The 18,057-nt window shown below is 40.1% G+C and overlaps 1 protein-coding gene across 1 annotated transcript in view; it reads left to right on the top strand.

Moving 5' to 3' along the window:
- The first annotated feature begins 11,594 nt into the window (after window positions 1–11,594).
- The window catches only part of PHF20L1 (PHD finger protein 20 like 1), a 76,833-nt gene continuing 70,370 nt past the window's right edge, over window positions 11,595–18,057 (top strand). Inside the window, exons 1-2 of the mRNA XM_032873501.1 lie at window positions 11,595–11,827; window positions 13,993–14,112. Of these exons, the coding sequence (XP_032729392.1) occupies window positions 14,030–14,112 (83 nt within the window). The 5' untranslated portion in view covers window positions 11,595–11,827; window positions 13,993–14,029. The remainder of the gene's footprint in view (window positions 11,828–13,992; window positions 14,113–18,057) is intronic.

Raw genomic sequence — 18,057 nt, 5'->3', positions numbered from 1 at the left:
GTGAAGACTCAAAATAGTTCCCTGGACCGGCAACAGGGGATGTGTAGCTCACAAATCAGGCCAGCTGGATGTAGCCTGGTCACTCGAGGGACGCTTTTCTGAGCTACCTCATCACCCTCGCTGTGAGAATATAAGAACTGCCAGAGAAGCAACACTTCTTGCTTGTCATCCTCTGACCCTTTCCAGAATAGTAGCGCATAGCTGTGCTCTGTCCAAATCAATTAAGCTTATTGGTGATAACGCACTGATGCTATTAAATTCAGCATACTATTCAATACCAGGATCTGGATTTTCTGAAAATGTGTGAAAATGTCTGTAGTGGCAGTACGTTGATTCACCAAAGGTTGAGATTTACAGGAACCTCTATGGGTGGCATTTTACATTTTATATTTATATTTTAGCTCAACTCAAAGAATTTCCTATCGGTGGGTTCCTAAAAATCTCTACTATTGTAAATGATAATATATATATATATATATATATATATATATACACACACACATACATATATATATGTTCTAGCAACACCAAGGTGCTTTGGATATGGAAAGGGTGTGGGATTAGGAGTTGCACAGACTGAGATTCAAGCTCTGTCCACCTACCAGCTGTGTAACCTTGGATTTGTGACTTAACCTTTTTGAGCTGCAATTCTTTCAATTATGAGTAATAATACACATTTTGCAGAATGCCTTGGGGAATGAAATAAGATAAAAGAAATGAGAAATAGGTGAATCATCCACTCAAATGTCCAAGATATGTTCCTTATTTGCTTTCTGGAAATCAGTTTTTCTTCTGAAGCCCCAGTTGGTCAGCCTGGAAGTAAAGTTAATTTCATTCTTTCTTGAGGTTCCGTTTTTCTCTGAGGTTATGCCAAAGGCAGGATTTTCTGTAGAACACGCCCCGAGCTGCAGAAGGGGTTGGGGGAGAATGCATCTATTCTGCGGTAGACAGTTTGCAAAGATGGCCCTCAAAGAACCTTGTGTGATCCCCTCCCCTTCAGTGTGGGTTGAAGCGAATAACTTGCTTCTCCTGTGTAGATGAGACACAAGTGGTGGGTTGCACTCCCACAGTTAGGTTGCAAAAGACTATGGCTTCTGTCTTATTGGCCTCTCTAACTTCTCGGCTTACACAATTTGATGAAGCAAGTGACCGTGTTGGAGAAGCACACAAACACGAATCTGAGGGGTTGTCTCAAATGACAAGGAAGGACTGAAACCCTCAGTCCCATAGCTGGGAATCCAGCCAACAGCCACACGAGTGAGCTTAGGAGTGGCTCGTTCTCCGGGTGAGCCTTGAGATGATGCTAGCTCCAGCCAATAGCACGAATCCCCTTTCCCGAAAGGCTGACATCAAAACGACTTTAATTTTTGGTCTATTCTTTTACTGACCTGGAACACATTGGGAACTCATTAATGATCATAATCACTGCTCATTTTATGGAGCCTTACTATTTACCAGGCACTGTTCTACTTCCTTTACATATATTAGTACATTTAATCCTCATACCCACTCCATGCGGGAGGTTCTGTTATTATCTTCATTTTACAAATGAGAAAACTGAGGCACAAAGAGTTCAATTCTTTGCCTAAAGTCACACAGCCAGTAAAGGGTGAACTTGTAAATCCACAATTCTAATCCTGGATTTTTAGCCTGTAAGCAATAGCGATCACCTCAAACATGTTCGAGCATTCCCTATGAACCAGGCACTGTACGAAATACTATGCTGTGTGCCATCTTGTTTAAACCTCATGCAGCCCTAGGAGATATTATCCATGTGCAGGATAGAGGGTTAGGAGTTTAGATAATTCTCTCAGCACTATGAAGGGTCAGAGCCAGAATTCCAGCCCTGCAGTTAGCTTCCTCTTTGCTCTCCTCTCCTCAGACCCACTTGTTTCCTTGCTATTCCTTAAATGCCAGACTTGTGTCTGCCCCAGGATCTCTGTGCTCACTCTTTTCTCTGCCCAGAATATTCCCCGATAGTCACAGAGTGCTCCTCCTTGCCTCCCTTAGCTCTTGACTCCACTGTTTTGGTCACTTACTAAATTGCCCTCCACATAATCTCTTTATTCTTCCTTCTGCTTTATTCTTCTCCTTAGTACTTCTCACTATGTCATAGACTCCAACATTTATTTTTTTGTACTGATAAAAATATTCTTCAGCCAGACTGTAAGCTTTATGAAGACAGAGTTTGGTCACTTTTCTTTATTTCTGTAGACCCAGTATGAAAAATACTGCCTGCCATATAATAGGTTATCCATTAATATGTGTAGAATCAATGAATAACTGAATTAACGTCTAGGTACAACTGACTTTAGCACTTTCATTCTGCTGGCTAGAAATCAGTGTTTTTAAAAGGATGTCCCACAGAAGGCCCAATTCTCCACTATTAATGGAGGAGATGTGTGCAGAAAGGGAAAAGGTGAGCAGTAAATTTAAGCCTGCTCTCACTTGGAAGTCCTACCCAGAGCAGCTAGCAAGACAAATAAATAAAAGGTATTCAAATCGGAAAGGAAGAAGTAAAATTATCCATTTGCAGATGACATGATCTTATATATAGAAAACCCTAAAGATTCTTAAAAAGAAAAAAAAACTGTTAGAACTCATAAATGAATTCAGTAATGTGTGGTTTTTTTTTTTAGGATTTATGTAAGATTTCTTGCAGCTAGAACTCCTGTCTTAAAAATGCTCTAGATGTGTCCTTACTGTTTGCTCAGGGTTCATATTTGAATGATGGTGGGAATAATTTTTTTTTTAAGAGATTGAAATGAAGAGAAACAGACTGAGACATGGCAAGTCAGGAAAGGAGGGAAATGGAAAGAGACCAATTAGCTTGTGAAAACCCTATCATAAAACCTAACTAGGAGCTTGCATTCTTGGTGGCAAAGACGGTCTCTTCAATAAATGTTGTTGGGAAAATTGGACAGCTATATGTAGAAGAATGAAACTCGACCATTCTCTTACACCATACACAAAGATAAACTCAAAATGGATAAAAGACCTCAACGTGAGACAGGAATCCATCAGAATCATAGAGGAGAACATAGGCAGTAACCTCTTCGACATCGGCCACAGCAACTTCTTTCAAGGTATGTCTCCAGAGGCAAAGGAAACAAAAGCAAAAATGAATTTTTGGGACTTCATCAAGATCAAAAGCTTCTGCACAGCAAAGGAAACGGTCAACAAAACAAAGAGGCAACCCACAGAATGGAAGAAGATATTCACAAATGACAGTACAGACAAAAGGCTGATATCCAGATCTATAAAGAACTCCTCAAACTCAACACTCAAAAAACAGATAACCACGTCAAAAAATGGGCAGAAGAAATGAACAGACACTTCTCCAATGAAGACATGCAAATGGTTAACAGACACATGAAAAAATGTTCATCATCACTAGCTATCAGGGAGATTCAAATCAAAACCACGTTGAGATACCACCTTACACCAGTTAGAATGGCCAAAATTAACAAGACTGTAAATAACATGTGTTGGAGAGGATGTGGAGAAAGGGGAGCCCTCTTGCACTGTTGTGGGAATGCAAGTTGGTACAGCCACTTTGGAAAACAGTGTGGAGATTCCTTAAGAAATTAAAAATAGGGGCACCTGGTGGCTCAGTGGGTTAAAGCCTCTGCCTGCAGCTCAGGTAATGATCTCAGGGTCCTGGGATTGAGCCCCAAATCGGGCTCTCTGCTCAGCAGAGAGCCTGCTCCCCTTCTACTCTCTCTGCCTGCCCCTCTGCCTACTTGTGATCTCTGTCAAATAAATAAATGAAATCTTAAAGAAAAAAAGAAATTAAAAATAGAGCTTCCCTATGACCCTGCAATTGCACTACTGGGTATTTACCCCAAAGACACAGATGTAGTGAAAAGAAGGGCCATCTGTACCCCAATGTTCATAGCAGCAATGGCCACGGTCATCAAACTGTGCAAAGAACCAAGATACCCTTCAACAGACGAATGGATAAGGAAGATGTGGTCCATATACACTATGGAGTATTATGCCTCCATCAGAAAGGATGAATACCCAACTTTTGTATCAACGTGGATGGGACTGGAAGAGATTATGCTGAGTGAAATAAGTCAAGCAGAGAGAGTCAATTATCATATGGTTTCACTTACTTTTGGAGCATAACAAATAACATGGAGGACATGGGGAGATGGAGAGGAGAAGGGACTTGGGGGCGATTGGAGGGGGAGAAGAACCATGAGAGATGATGGACTCTGAAAAATAATCTGAGGGTTTTGGAGGGGTGGGGCATGGGAGGTTGGGTGAGCCTGACGGTGGGAATTATGGAGGGCACATATTGCATGGAGCACTGGGTGTGGTACATAAACAATGAATTCTGGTACACTGAAAAGAATTTTTTAAAAAATGGTGTTCTATTCATCTCTATAATCTCCAGCAGCAGATACAGGGCTGATGCAAAGTAAGTCCTCAGATGTGTGTTTTCATGGAATCACAGCAAGTGAAACTGAGACCACCATCAGAGATTACGATGACTAAAAATGTTTGTCCCTGTGACCGATGAGAAAGAAACATCAGGAAATGACTGACATTTGTGTATCACTTGTAATTGACAATATATGTAAGACTTGTTCCATTGAGTTTAATCATCATTACAACCTTGGGAAGTAGATTTCATCCCATTTCTATGTGAGTAAAGGAGAATCAGAGATGTGTCTAGTTCCCAAACATTCTGGTAATAGTGTCAGGATTAATTTATAATTCCAAACCCCTAGCCCTTCATTATTTGAAGTTGCTATTTAATTAATTAATTTTAAAAGATTTTATGTACTTATTTGAGAGAAAAATAGATAGCAAGAGAGAGAGCATGAACAGTGGGGAGGGGGAGAAGTAGACTCCCCACTGAGCAGGGAGTCTGGGCCCTGGGGTCATGATCTGAGCCAAAGGCAGACACTTAACCAACTGAGCGACCCAGGGGCCCCTACGTTGCTATTTAAAAAAAAATAGCAAGAAACAAGTTAATGAATTTATTTCCTTTAAATTTATAGTCTTCTATGATCTTCAGAGTTTAAAAGAAAAGAAAGAAAATCAAATGGTGTTTACCTATATCCTGGTGAATCTGGCTCTGCTGAATGTTTTGCAAAAATACAAAAGAGGAAGTAATCCAACACCTGACCACAAAGTTGTGTTGCTGCAATATTTTTTTTACTGAGGCAAAACAGTGAACTGTGGCAATGTTTGTGCAGACAAATTCCCTGCCACTACCTCCTCCTCTTCCCTCCCCGCAAAGGGCACCTTTTCATCGGAATGTCAAGAGGAGATATTGGTATTGTGTTCTGGTCCCAACCAAGAGGACAGATACCTAGACCAATTGCAAATGACCAGTTAGAGTGCATATTCTGTCCTTGCACATTTGTGCATGCTGGCATATACGTCTTGCCCAAAGCACCCTTTTGTGTGTTGGTCTACTTGACTCCCCTCTTAAATGCCTCAAGATCAGGCATTAAGCTCATTTATCACTATGCTTCTTGGGCCTAGTACAGTACTTGGCACACTGCAGATGTTCAATAAATGATTGTGGGAAGGAAATGGAAATAGAATGATATTTTTTATCTGCAAAAGCTTGAATCAAAACTATAAAGAACGATAGGGCAATGATCATTTTAGAACCTGCATAGAACCCTTGTTTGAGACTTTCTCATCCTCAAAGCATTCTTACAAATGCCACTTCCTCTGTGCAACCTTCCTTGATTTGCTGAGTCAGGATACACAGAGGAATATATGTTCATTTCAAATGTAGTAATATTTAATTGAATATTAATATTGCTATTATACCTGGTTATTTCTATTTCCATTTCCCCATGATGGCAAGTCACCTTTGAGTTGGATATCTAGTTTTATTTTTCTTCCTGTTCTCTCACCCTCCGTTGCCCAGTATCTAGCACTTGGGAGAATTTCAACAAAGTTTGTTGAGTGATTAAACAAGCCAATGAGTGATGAAAGAATGCATGCATGCTGTCTGCCTTATCTAAGGATGTCAATGAATTAGCTCCATTCTCAAGGAAAATAACAATCAGGAAGAGGTTAAAAGTGTTTGCTGTTTGGTTACTATTAATCTATATACTTGCTATGTTCTATTGCTCACCCTCTCCTCCCCAAGTTTTTTTTTTCTTAAGATTTTATTTGTCTATTTGAAAGGGTTGGGGGGACAGAGCGAGAGGAAGAGGGAAGGGGAAGAATCTCAAGGAGACTGAACAGAGTGGGGAGTCCTAAGCAAGCCTTGATTTCAGGACCCTGAGATCCTGACCCTGAGATCATGACCTGAGCTGACACCAAGAGTGGGTCAATTAACCCACTGAGCCAGCCAAGCGCCCTCTCCCCCGGGTTGTAACAATCTCCAGCAATGTGTTTCTTTGGCGTTGAGACCACCTCTAAAAGCAACTACCCAGGGAATCCAGAACATGAATGTTATGTCAATCTCTCACTAGATTTGCCTCTCATTTGGCTTGCTTTTTAGTTTTGCAAACCAGGAAGAATGTTCTCAGTTTTGTTGCATGGCTGTAAGTCGTAATTTGGAGTTACAGTCAGTAAAAGACATTTGCAGTGAATATTAGTTGCTTTGTTGCCCAGCTTCTGCTCTCTTTCTTCCAAGTAACAGCATCCCAATTTGCTTCAAAGGACCCACTCAAAGGCTGTTCTCTACTCCCACTTGCCTGATTGGGGATGGGACACCACATCAGTCCAAATCACCTCTATGGCCATCATGCTTACTTCACAGGCAGGCACCTGACTTAATTTAAGCTAATGAAAGAATGACTTCTAGGACTTGTTTTTTGTTCATCGAGGTGTTGTGATGACAAGACTGAAGCTGTTGGGGGTCTAGATGTGGATTCTGAGAGTCAAGCCAACCCATAGGAAACAGAGTAAAATAAAAACAAAGTAAAAAAGATATTATAATTTGATCCCTGACTCCAACTGCCCCAGAAGGCAGACTTATCCCCACTTGATTTCACAAGCAGAAATTCCCTTTATGCTTCTACCTGTTTGCATTATATTTTCTGTCACGTGCAACCAAATGAATTCTAACGTATTACAGTTCTGAAACATCATGTACATTAAGAATCATTTAGGATGGCTTTTAAAGTACTGATTACTAATCTCCAAATCTAAGACACAGGTTAGGGCACAGGGACTTGGAGTTTAACAAAGAGCCCAGGTGGGTCTAATGCAATGATTGGTGGAGCAGTGCTTGAAAATACTGCTTAGTTAATGGGAGTGTCAAAAAAACAACAGAAATTGGGGGAGGTAAAAAGAATCAACATAGAAGCTGAAAGTTAAAGAAAGGACTATCCTCTGTCCTGGTATTGCAAAGGAGAAAATCCACCAAGGAATAAAAAGTTGATTCCATATTCAATGCTTTTGTAGATAGGGAAACTTTATCCTATTTCCCTTTATTATTCCTTCTTGCTTTAGGGAGCGTGATTGTATGTCTCAGTTTGTCTGGGACTGTCCATGAATCCCCACTCGTTATTCTGCCATAATTATAATAGCAACTTTTTTTTTTAACTCTCATAAGTGTCCAGGCTTGGATGACAAACTCATGGTCACTCCATTGTTTCAGGACAGTCTGCACAAAAAGGACTTCATCATTCAGATCTCTTGCTACATTTTTAAGCTTTTGCTGAGTAAAACATATATATTTTTTTCCTATTGTATGGCCTTTACTAGCAGACAGATATTTCAAAATCACTATTGCCAAGTCAAAAATTCTTAAAAATCTCAGAAAGCCAGATATTTTCTGAGTAACATATGAACTTCCAGTAAAAGTAAATAAATAAAACAAAGTTGTTTATGCCGTCTGATTGTCTTTAGGGTTGACTCATTCTAAGAAAGCAGCATATAAACCCATACATTGCAATGGGAATTATGTTAGAAATGCGAGCAGGATACTCTGTGGACATATGGGAGAGATTGTATCTCTCCATTCTGTTCGTACGTGGCAGAGAGGTCCAACAGCAAGAGATTAATTCTGGAAAAATTATCACTTCTGGTCAGTTGTAAAGGGGATAGAATGACAGACAAGACAAGAAGGTTCATAGGCAGGGGAAGGAAGTGAGGTTTGTGCCATTTTCAAAGATTTTTAAACACCTGGAATAGAGAGTTACCACAGGTGTCTATTCCAACAGTTCAGGTCTTTATTCAACTAGTATATTAAGAAATTTTTTTGAATTGTTTGCTTTTCTTCTTTGGTGCTGATTATAAGATTAGAGAAAAATACACAGACAAAATGGCTTTCTTGTGTGTCATATGTAACAAACAGTATGTGATATTTAGTAGTAACTTTTTCCTCCCTTAAAATAAGTAGATAGAATTGTCAAATATTCCAGGAGATAGAATGGTTCCATATTTATATTTTTAATGTCGGAGGAATTTAGTTCAGTGATTTCTGCTTAGGGACCGTTGTTTCAGGATAATTTGCTCACTGTTTTTTGGTTCCACTCAAACACAGCTGTAAGTTCTTTCTTTCTATATTTGGCAATGAAGTGACTGATGGCTAACATTAACCATCTGGATGAGGGGTGCATTGGGTGGGAGACAGGGGAGGGAACATAGCAATGCTTAGCTTCACTGCATGGCTAGGAAGTCATCTCTAGACTTTTCTACTTCTTATATCCCTGCCCCAATCCTGAACTTTGCGTCTATATGGTCAAAAGAGGCAAAGATAGAGTATATGAGTTTTCTTCAGTTTTATCAAATTTAATGCCCCCTTTGTGAGTTAATATTATGTAATATCCTCTGGACTTTTCTAAAATTAAATTCATAGGTGGTATAATCAAGCTACACACATTTTAAAGATTAATATAATGACATAATAATAACATAAAAACAAACTTTATGGAGATAATTTATAATAAGAAGAACATGTATTTCAATACATAAGTGTTCAGCCATGACTCACAAAGAGACATAACGAAGTCATCAAGCGCTTGCATCAAAATTTAGATTTACCTTGAATGTAACAGCTACATATCCAGAGAGATACAGGTACATTGTAACAGTACCTCAAATACTATGAGTAGCTTTGCCAATGGCGGCACAATTTCTAAAAATGGAGTAATACACAAACAATGAATTGTGGAACACTACATAAAAATCTAATGATGTACTGTATGGTGACTAACATAACGAAAAAATGGGATAAACTCTTGGACGTGTTTGTAAAAAAGAACAATCTTCCCTCATACTGCATGGTTGCTTCACTCTTTGAAAAGTTGTGTGTATTAAAACCTTGCAAAATACTTTGTGCTTTGGTCCAAAACTGAGTTCTAGGCTTAGACAATTATGAAAAAGGTTTTGACCTACATGAGTGTTTAGAGGGACATTCAAAGTCATGCATGACCTGGGACAATTCTTCAAGATATGGGACTGCACTGTGTGCCTTAGGATGTCTACAAGACCTCTTCTGTCCCCATTAAATTGCAGCAGTACCCTACCTCAATCATGTGACAACTAAAAATTTTCCCCTCCCCATTTCCAAATGGGGATAGTATTAATGGATACTATTTAATGGATAGTATTAAGTCCATTGAAAATACATACCTGTACAATTCACAAGCTGGGAATCATTTACATAAGATCTCATTTTTTTTCTTTCAAGTTGTATTATTGGTGGGGTCCCTTATTAAGTCCCAATTAAAATAGAAGAATTATATTTTCAGGGTAGATTGGTGAATTCTTAACAAATGGTGTAGAGTAGATAGAATCTATGTTATCCTTTATGTATACATTTTAAATTGCAAACAATCTCAAATTTTCATTGATGTTAACAACAGATATTAATTTTTTTCTCATTGGCTTATGAGTGAACTTGGGTTCTTCCAGGGTTCAGGTAGTTACCTCTAGGCTGAAAGTCAGAAACTTGGTCCCTGGTACTGCCACTGCTGTTGGAGAAAATTTTCCTTATTTTCAACATCGCCAGCAGCTTCTCATACAGTCTTCGAGGACAGAGTCTAGTAAGTGTAGCTGAGAAGAGCACTTTTGCTGGAAGAGAGGGAATGGGAGCTTCTGACATGTTCATCTTATTTAGTGTGAGTTTGACTCTGCCTTCAAGAGTCATAAGGTGTATCGGTCAGTTTGCATCGGGTTATGCTGCATCACAAAGAACTTCCAAACTCTCAAAAGCTTAAAAGAATGAACATTTATTTTTCTCCTTATATTATATATCAGTTGTAAATCAGCAGCGAGTTCTGGGCTCCTCATGATCTGTCTAGAATCTGGGTGACTAGAGCAGCTGCCATCTCAAATATTGCTTATCACTGTGCCAGACACAGAAAACTGGATGAATTACGCTTTAAAACTACAAGCTGGCCATGACAAAGTTCATTTCCAATTTTATTTTACTACCCAAAGCAAATCAAAAGGCCACACATAATTCTAAGGAGGGCAGAAAGTATAATCCTGTCATGTGTCCAGGAGATCCTGGAAATATATGGTATACTACACTAATGACAGCCATGATGGTAAATTTCCCAAACATGGAAAGGGTTCAGATGCTGCGCAACTCCAGTACAAGGCAAATGTCCACTAGAGAGTGTCTTATTTACATCTTTTCTATATATCGCCATGCTGAGTCTAGCTCAGTAGCTATTAGTAACATAGTAAGTGCTGAATGAATGTCTCTGGAATAAAAGGATATGAATATAGTTGTTTAAATTACCAAATCTCACTATAATTAAAACTTAAAGAGAGATACTTTGCTATTTTAACTCCACACTGTAAAGCATGATAAATATAAGTGTTATTTGTATGCAATGTTGCATTTAGAAAGCTTGAGATCCAGAGTGGTACATTGGAAAGAGAGAAAAAAGACTTTCATCTCATCATTGGTTTGAATGTGTTCACTTGTTGGTTTCCCCTCCTGTGGGGACACTTTCTCCTGTGCCTAAGTCAGAGTTTGGTACATGGTAGATATACAAGAAAAGTAGCTCTGCTTTCCTTAGCTGGGTGTTCTTGGGGAAGTCACGTCCATTTACCCACAGGTTCCTTAGCTTCAGAAGACACACACACACACACGCAGATCTTAGTAATATGTGCCTTTTGTACTGTAAGAATCTCATATAATAGAAAGCAATACAATTGTGCTAATGTGGTTGTCATGTAATGCACTAACAACATAGTAACTTCCACACAGCGTCCACTCAATAGCTGTTTGCTGACTGTGGCAATAACCATTTGCTCCATTCTTACTGTGGAATGGAAAGAGTGCAGTGCATTTACCAAAAGTTTGCCCAAGGTGCTGGGGTTGAGTTGTTTTGGGAACGTGTTTCCTATCAAATCGACAGTAATAATACTCAGTGGGCTGTGTCCTCATCTCGCAAAGGTCAAACACTTCACAACTATTAATGGGCTCCTGGGGCTCCCTTTCTCTCTTTTGCTAATCACGACCACTCCCGCTAGCCGTCAGCCAACTGCTGCAAAGCCCCGCCTCCCAGGGCGGCTCTCCAATCGGCTGCGCAGCCTGGGCCCAACCCTCGCGAGTCACGTGACGCTACCGGGCCGCTTCCGGCGCGTCGCGGGCGGCTGACGTCGCTGGGCCCGGCGTCGCGTCAGGGCTGGCCGGCGGTGGCGGCGGCGGAGGCGGCGATGGCTGCAGACGCTGAGCGGGTTTGAGGGCTCGGACCTGCTACCTTCCGCGCGACTTCGGGCCCGACTTAGCTCTGTGGCCCCAGCTCGCTCCCCTCCTGCTTCCTCCCCGGCCGCTGCCTGGGCGGAGGCGGAGGCGGAGGACCGGGCTGGCCGCCTTGCTCGTGTCCCGGCTCGGCCCCAGACGGCCCGGCTGCTGTGCGGAGAGGAGGCCGAGTCGGTAAGAGGCGGCGGCGGTGGCGGGGCCTAGAGGCCGCCTGGATCCCGTCTGGCCTCCGGGACGCCCCCGCGCTGGTATCTCTCCGGCCCGCTCCCCTCTCGCGTCCCTCCCCTTAACTCGCTGCCTCTATTGTCTGGACGCCGCCGCTCCCTCTCCTCCTCCCTTCCTTCCCCCCCTGCCGAGGGCCGGACGGCTGTCAAACCTGGAGGCTTCTCGCGCTCCCCGCCAGGCTGGTCTGAGCCCTTCCTGTGTCTCTGCCAACCCCTCCCGCCCCGCATCAACCCCCTACCTTCTTTGGCCCCGCGGCCATTCTCTGACCTTTGCTTCTTCACTTTCTCGGTGTTGTGTCTTGCTAATTTTCTTTTCCCTCCTAGTTGTCATCTCCTGCAACGTTAAGCGTCCTGATAAATTTTTGCCAGTCTTGTTTGCGTTGTTTTCTGTTCATGTTCCTCCGCGTTCTCAGTCCCTTTTTCTCTTTTTGCTTCAAGTCTCCCCCTCCCGTCTCCCCCTTCCCCCCCACCGCCGCCGCCGCCATAGACTGTCTTACTTTGCCTTTTCCTTATTTCAAATCCCTAGTCATCCTCCTCTCTCCACCCAGGGGAAAGGAAATTGTGTCTCAACCCAAAGTATCACTGAGAGTTTGTATGTCTTAACTCCAGGTTTATGGGTTCGATGTTTGACTATAGAAAATAGTGTAACTAGTAAACACCTCTTAACTAAGTTCTCGTGAAGAACAGTAGAAAACTTTGGATAGATTTCTACACAGATATTTAAGTAACTGCCTTATGTGTTATAGGCTGACCAGACTTTAAAAAAAAAAAACAAAATGCCATGCTTTTGTTCTTTTACACCAAATATCCTCTGGCCTAGCTTCCCGTTAACTTTAATGAACTAATCTTTGTTCTTGACATGGCCAAAGGATAGTCTCCCCCGCCCCCCATGAGGATTTAGGTTTGATTTTACATATTTTTATGGGACGTATTGGTGTTATTTTTGCCCGTTACCTATTAGATTTTTTGCAAGAGGAAAAGACAGTTGGTTTTTATTTTTCCTGCTACATTTTGTCCCTTTTGAATGGTGAGCAAACCATTTAAAAAATGCTGTAGTTGTGTATTTTCTTTTTTTAATCTGAGAGAAAGCATAGTCGTATTAGTAATTCTAAATCTCAAAAAAAGGTTTTAGGGATCTCTCTTTCCCCCCAGTAACAGTAGGTTTGCATTCCTGATTACCTGTTATATTTTTATTCAGCCTGTCTCAAAGTGCTTCATATTGCTCAAGTACTAGCGAGTGAAAAAGGCTACCTCATGTGTTCCGGGTGTCCAGTGTGGCCAAAAGGAGAGTAAAGAGTGTGCGTGGCAGTGATGTAGAGAGGGATATTCCTTGTCGTTTTTTGTTTGTTTGAATATTATGAATATTATGACCCCTCTTGTCAGTGTGGACACTGACAGTATTGAAATAGAGTGAAATAAATTTGCATTAAAAAAGGCATTAAGTCCCTTAAAAAATCCACATCATTATTGCTTATTGAATATGAAGTATAAGGAAGACATTTCTGTTGCAACTTTATATGTTAAATTAAAATTATTGGATCATTTGCTGCCAAAGCAGGAAATCATAGCTAATGAAAGGAATTCATTACAAGAATTACAATAATTATTGTTGATGTTGTCACTGGCAGAGGAGTGTCTGCTGTCCCTTCATGCTCTTTAGTGTCTTATCTAGTGTTGTATATACTATGAGGCACTCAAATACTGATTGAAAAACTTCATTAATTTGTACTCTTAAGAATTTCAGTAGTCATATTCCAGAACCACTCAGGTGTCTTGATTTTTTCAGAGACGGAAAACTGTTTTCAGCACGCATGGAGAATTTTTTTGGGTATTTTCAAGTTAAAATTTCAAGCATTTTAACCATTAGCAAGGTTAAATGCTCGTCTGTTCTTTTTAAATCGTTCTTTTTCATGTTCTTTTTCCCTGATTCATGATCAAGATTGCTTGTAATGTATATAGTACTTTATCTATAGGTATTGGTAATCGTCATTCAGATTTCTTTAAAATTTGGCAGTTACTTTAACTTCTCATGCAATGTTTTTAAAATTCTGTTTTATTCCCTATGCATTTTATGCATTAGAATCTAACCTTTTTTTTTTTTCCCCCCCTCTTGAGGTAGTGAAAAGAAAATACTGAAGAATAGGATTTCAAGATGAGTAAAAAGCCCCCAAATCGTCCTGGAATCACTTTTGAGATCGGTGCTCGTTTGGAGGCACTGGACTACTTACAAAAATGGTATGGAGAATATGGAGCTCTTGACTGAAAGCACGCCTTTGGTGGTCTTACACATGTTGGTCAGTTGCTGTTCTTTTGACAGTGGCAGAAACATTAATGTATTCACATTTTGAATACACATGGACATTGTTTTTTAGTTTTCCTGCTCTTTAGCAAACTCTAGGTTTGGCATTTCAAAGCTGTTTTTTCAGAATCATTTTAAGGTGTTTGAGCACTGAAAATAATTATCTAGAATATGAAGTATAGAGAAGGTGTCAGTACTCCCGTGTACTTAATACGAGCTAGAGTGGTGGTGGGAGGGAGGGAATTCATTTAGATAACCAGCTTCCCAAGATTTGAATAAAACTTGATGTAAATCTTTTTTCTTGGCCTGTGTCAGGTGATCTTTCCCAATACAGAGTATGTTGATGGTTAGCACAGTCATTATTCACTATCCCATCTAAAATAAAAAACCAGTTTACCTCCTCTTTCACCCGGGGATAGTGAACTAAAGACAGGTTGTTACTTTCCCATACTAAATGGGCAGTATTCTCAGACCTTTTAAAATTTCTTCTGTTCTGGCCATGTGTGATAAGTAGTGAATTTAAACTGCTAATAAACCCTTAGTAAATGGTATAAGGATAAAATCACCACCTGGAAAGGAGAGAAAAGGAAACAACACATGGGTCACTAGGCCACAGTAGGAATGACAAGGATTCCCTCTTTCTTCTAGGGAATGCTTTCCTCATTCCCCTTAGCTGCCCCTTAGTTCTTGTCCCTGGGAGGAAGTCTCTTGTTGCCATTCTCAGCACTCTGCCTGAGAGGGGCATTTGAGAATTCCTCTCTGAGGAGTGGGGTTGGCTTGGCTCTCTCGAAGCCCATTTATTTTGATGAGGGATCTGGTGGCTTAGTAACTCCAGGACTTCATCCACTAGGCTTTTTGACATTTTCTGTCACTACAACTCCCTTGAAAACACAGTGGGTATTTTGCAAATTTGCTCTTGATTGATTTGCATTAAGTCAACTTCCTGAGTTGACAATGGCAGGCAGAGAAATCTTGTTTAGTCATGATATTTGACTTAGACCGGTCTGGGGTTTTTGTCTCCAGTATATGCAGCTTTAGAATTCTGCACATGTCCCTGATACCCAGGCTAATGGGCTCTGTCTCGGGCACTGCTCTGGGACATTTTAAAACTATGGTTTGATGTGGGAAGGCAATTTTTTGGCCCCATGCCTATAAAGTGCATCTCAGAGGGTAGTTCTTTTTAGGAGACTTAATTGTTAGTCTTATCAGGTGGAGAATGTACATAGTACTTCAGGTGGGGCTTGGGAAGCACTTGGGACCAGGCAGTAGCATCCCTCATAGTCCTGAAGCTAAAAATTATTTCCAGACATGGTGAAGTATTCACTGGGGGAGCACACATGTTCCTGATTGAGAAGCGCTGCATTAGGCCATACAACAAAAGATGCCAGTTTAGTCAGTAATTGGCCATCTTTGATTCTCATTTGACCAAAAGAAGCTTTTCACTCAGAAGGCACACTGTTAAACCTCCGCGTGGTATGAGAAATGATACTTCTTCTTTGATGCTGATCTTAATTAATCTTTTTTTTAATTACCAGCTTTTGAATCACTAGTTAATTCATACTAACATATTTTCTTAGGGTTCCAAACTGACAAAGTTACAATCGAAATAGCTTCCAGTGTTGGAGGAGCATGTGGTTTACTAGTTTTCTTAGAGGATTTTAGGGAAATTAACATAATTTCGGTATTAGTAAGAAATTTGCTTTCAATGGTGAAATGTTTTCTGATTCAACAGCTGTCAACTTGATGATCCAGTAGTTAAAATAAAAAGATTATGAGAGAGAACTACTTTAAAAATCAAGCCTGAATGTGCTTTTACATTATTTGGAATTTGAGAGAAAAAAATGATAGTTGTAGCTGAAGTTTTTTTCATTGTCTTATGCTTCACACCAAGGAAATTTCTGAGTGCTTAGGTAGGGTGGTGACAGGCATCTCCACTCATTAATGAAGTTTAGCTTTGATTTTAATGACCCTAGTAGTAATGGTCTTCTTTTTTTTTTTGTTTTAGATTTTAATTATGTATTTGACAGACAGAGATCACAAGTAGGCAGAGAAGCAGGCAGAGAGAGAGAGAGGAGGAAGCAGGCTCCCTGTAGAGCAGAGAGCCCGATGTGGGGCTCGATCCCAGGACGCTGGGATCATGACCCGAGCTGAAGGCAGAGGCTTTAACCCACTGAGCCACCCAGGTGCCCTAGTAATGGTCTCCTTAAAGTCAGTAACATTAGCCAAAATAATCACATATGGCAATCACTGAAACATGTCAGCAACTTGATTTTTATGAACTCATTTATATGAAGATGTTAGCATTCTGCTACAGTTGGAATTAAGGAATTAAGATATGTATATTTTATATGTATAAAATAACTACCTAGAATACGTACGTAAAGTAGTTGAAAGAAATGATTTTTTTATTGTGACTTTATTAGTGTCGGTAGTTTCAAGAACTAGTTAGTCTTGGGCAGTCCCTTTGATTTAGTATTAAAGTCCTTTTCTGTAGGACAACTAATTAATTACTAAGATTTATTTCGTTTTATATGGGCACAAGAGAAGTTCTGTGAGACACTCTACTCTTAATAGGTTTTACTTTTAAATAAGATAATAAACGTTATTCTTCATATCATTACCTTCGTTAAGACCCATTCTGTATTTCATATAAATGCTGCAGATTTTTGCTTTAATATCAGATAAAAGTGTAGAAGGATTATTCGAGTGTTGAGAAACTACTATTTTTGTGAGGAGCAAAATAGTTACCACTGAAAATATTCTGAAATGATTACCCTCTCTCTTCCACCCCTCCCTCCCTATTTACTTTACTGTTTTTTTCTGTTGCATCCATAAAGAATGCTTAACCTTCCACATTTATTCAGTACATTTGGAAAAATTTTGAGTTATTTGACATGAGTATCTTTTGAACTATTACAGGCAATGAACAGGGAGGAAGCCAGAGTGCGGATAGTGCTTACTGTCTCTGCACACAGGACATTGCCAGTAAGCCATGTATCTGTTGTGAAGGAAACGACATCACATGTTGGTTGGTTACCTTTTACAGAGAAGGGCAGAGGGAAAGTTGTGATAGTGGAGAACCCAAAATGTCAACTTGTCCTGTGTGTAAAAGATGTTTCCTATGTAAAAAAAAGGAAAAGAATTTTTACTGTGTGCCCTGGAAAGAAAACTGTGAATTCTAAATTAAGTGGGCAGAAATAAACTGAATTTAAGCTTCCACTTTTAAGTTCGGGGTAGATTTGATTTAATTGGAAGGTGCGATCTATTTTTCTCATGGAAAGGACATTACTACTGCTTGAGCAAACCATATCCTAGTCTTCAAAGTTCAGAAAGATATTCAGAAAAATACACTCTACATTTTTTAAAGTAGTGATTTATTACTTTTTGCTTTCTAAATCACTTTAAAGCTACATCAGAAAGCTCTTTGATGGTTTGATTATTTACCAATAACTAACGAATGCAGGCCTAAGAAGCTAACAAAAGGCCAGTCATCTTCAGGGCCAATATGTGGTTTTTGGGTTTCCTGTAGTGACTACACCTAACTCCTTTTGGGTATTGTAGGTTGCTTAATCTTTATTTTATTTTTTAATTTATGTTTTTTGGGGGATTACTTAATTTTTTAAAATATTGTAGTTTTATTTAAAACATACAGATTAATTTCTTTCTCAACAGTCTTTTTTTTTTTTTTTTAAGATTTTATTTATTTATTTATTTGACAGAGAGAGGGAGATTACAAGTAGGGAGAGAGGCAGGCAGAGAGAGGGGAGGAAGCAGGCTCCCTGCTGAGCAGAGAGCCCAATGCGGGACTCGATCCCAGGAGCCTGAGACCATGACACCTGAGCCGAAGGCAGAGGCTTAACCCACTGAGCCACTCAGGCGAC

Source organism: Lontra canadensis, unplaced genomic scaffold, assembly GCF_010015895.1.
Source record: "Lontra canadensis isolate GAN:19392208 unplaced genomic scaffold, GSC_riverotter_1.0 scaffold49, whole genome shotgun sequence".
Classification (NCBI taxonomy): domain Eukaryota; kingdom Metazoa; phylum Chordata; class Mammalia; order Carnivora; family Mustelidae; genus Lontra; species Lontra canadensis.
This window is presented reverse-complemented; position numbering and strand designations above follow the sequence as displayed.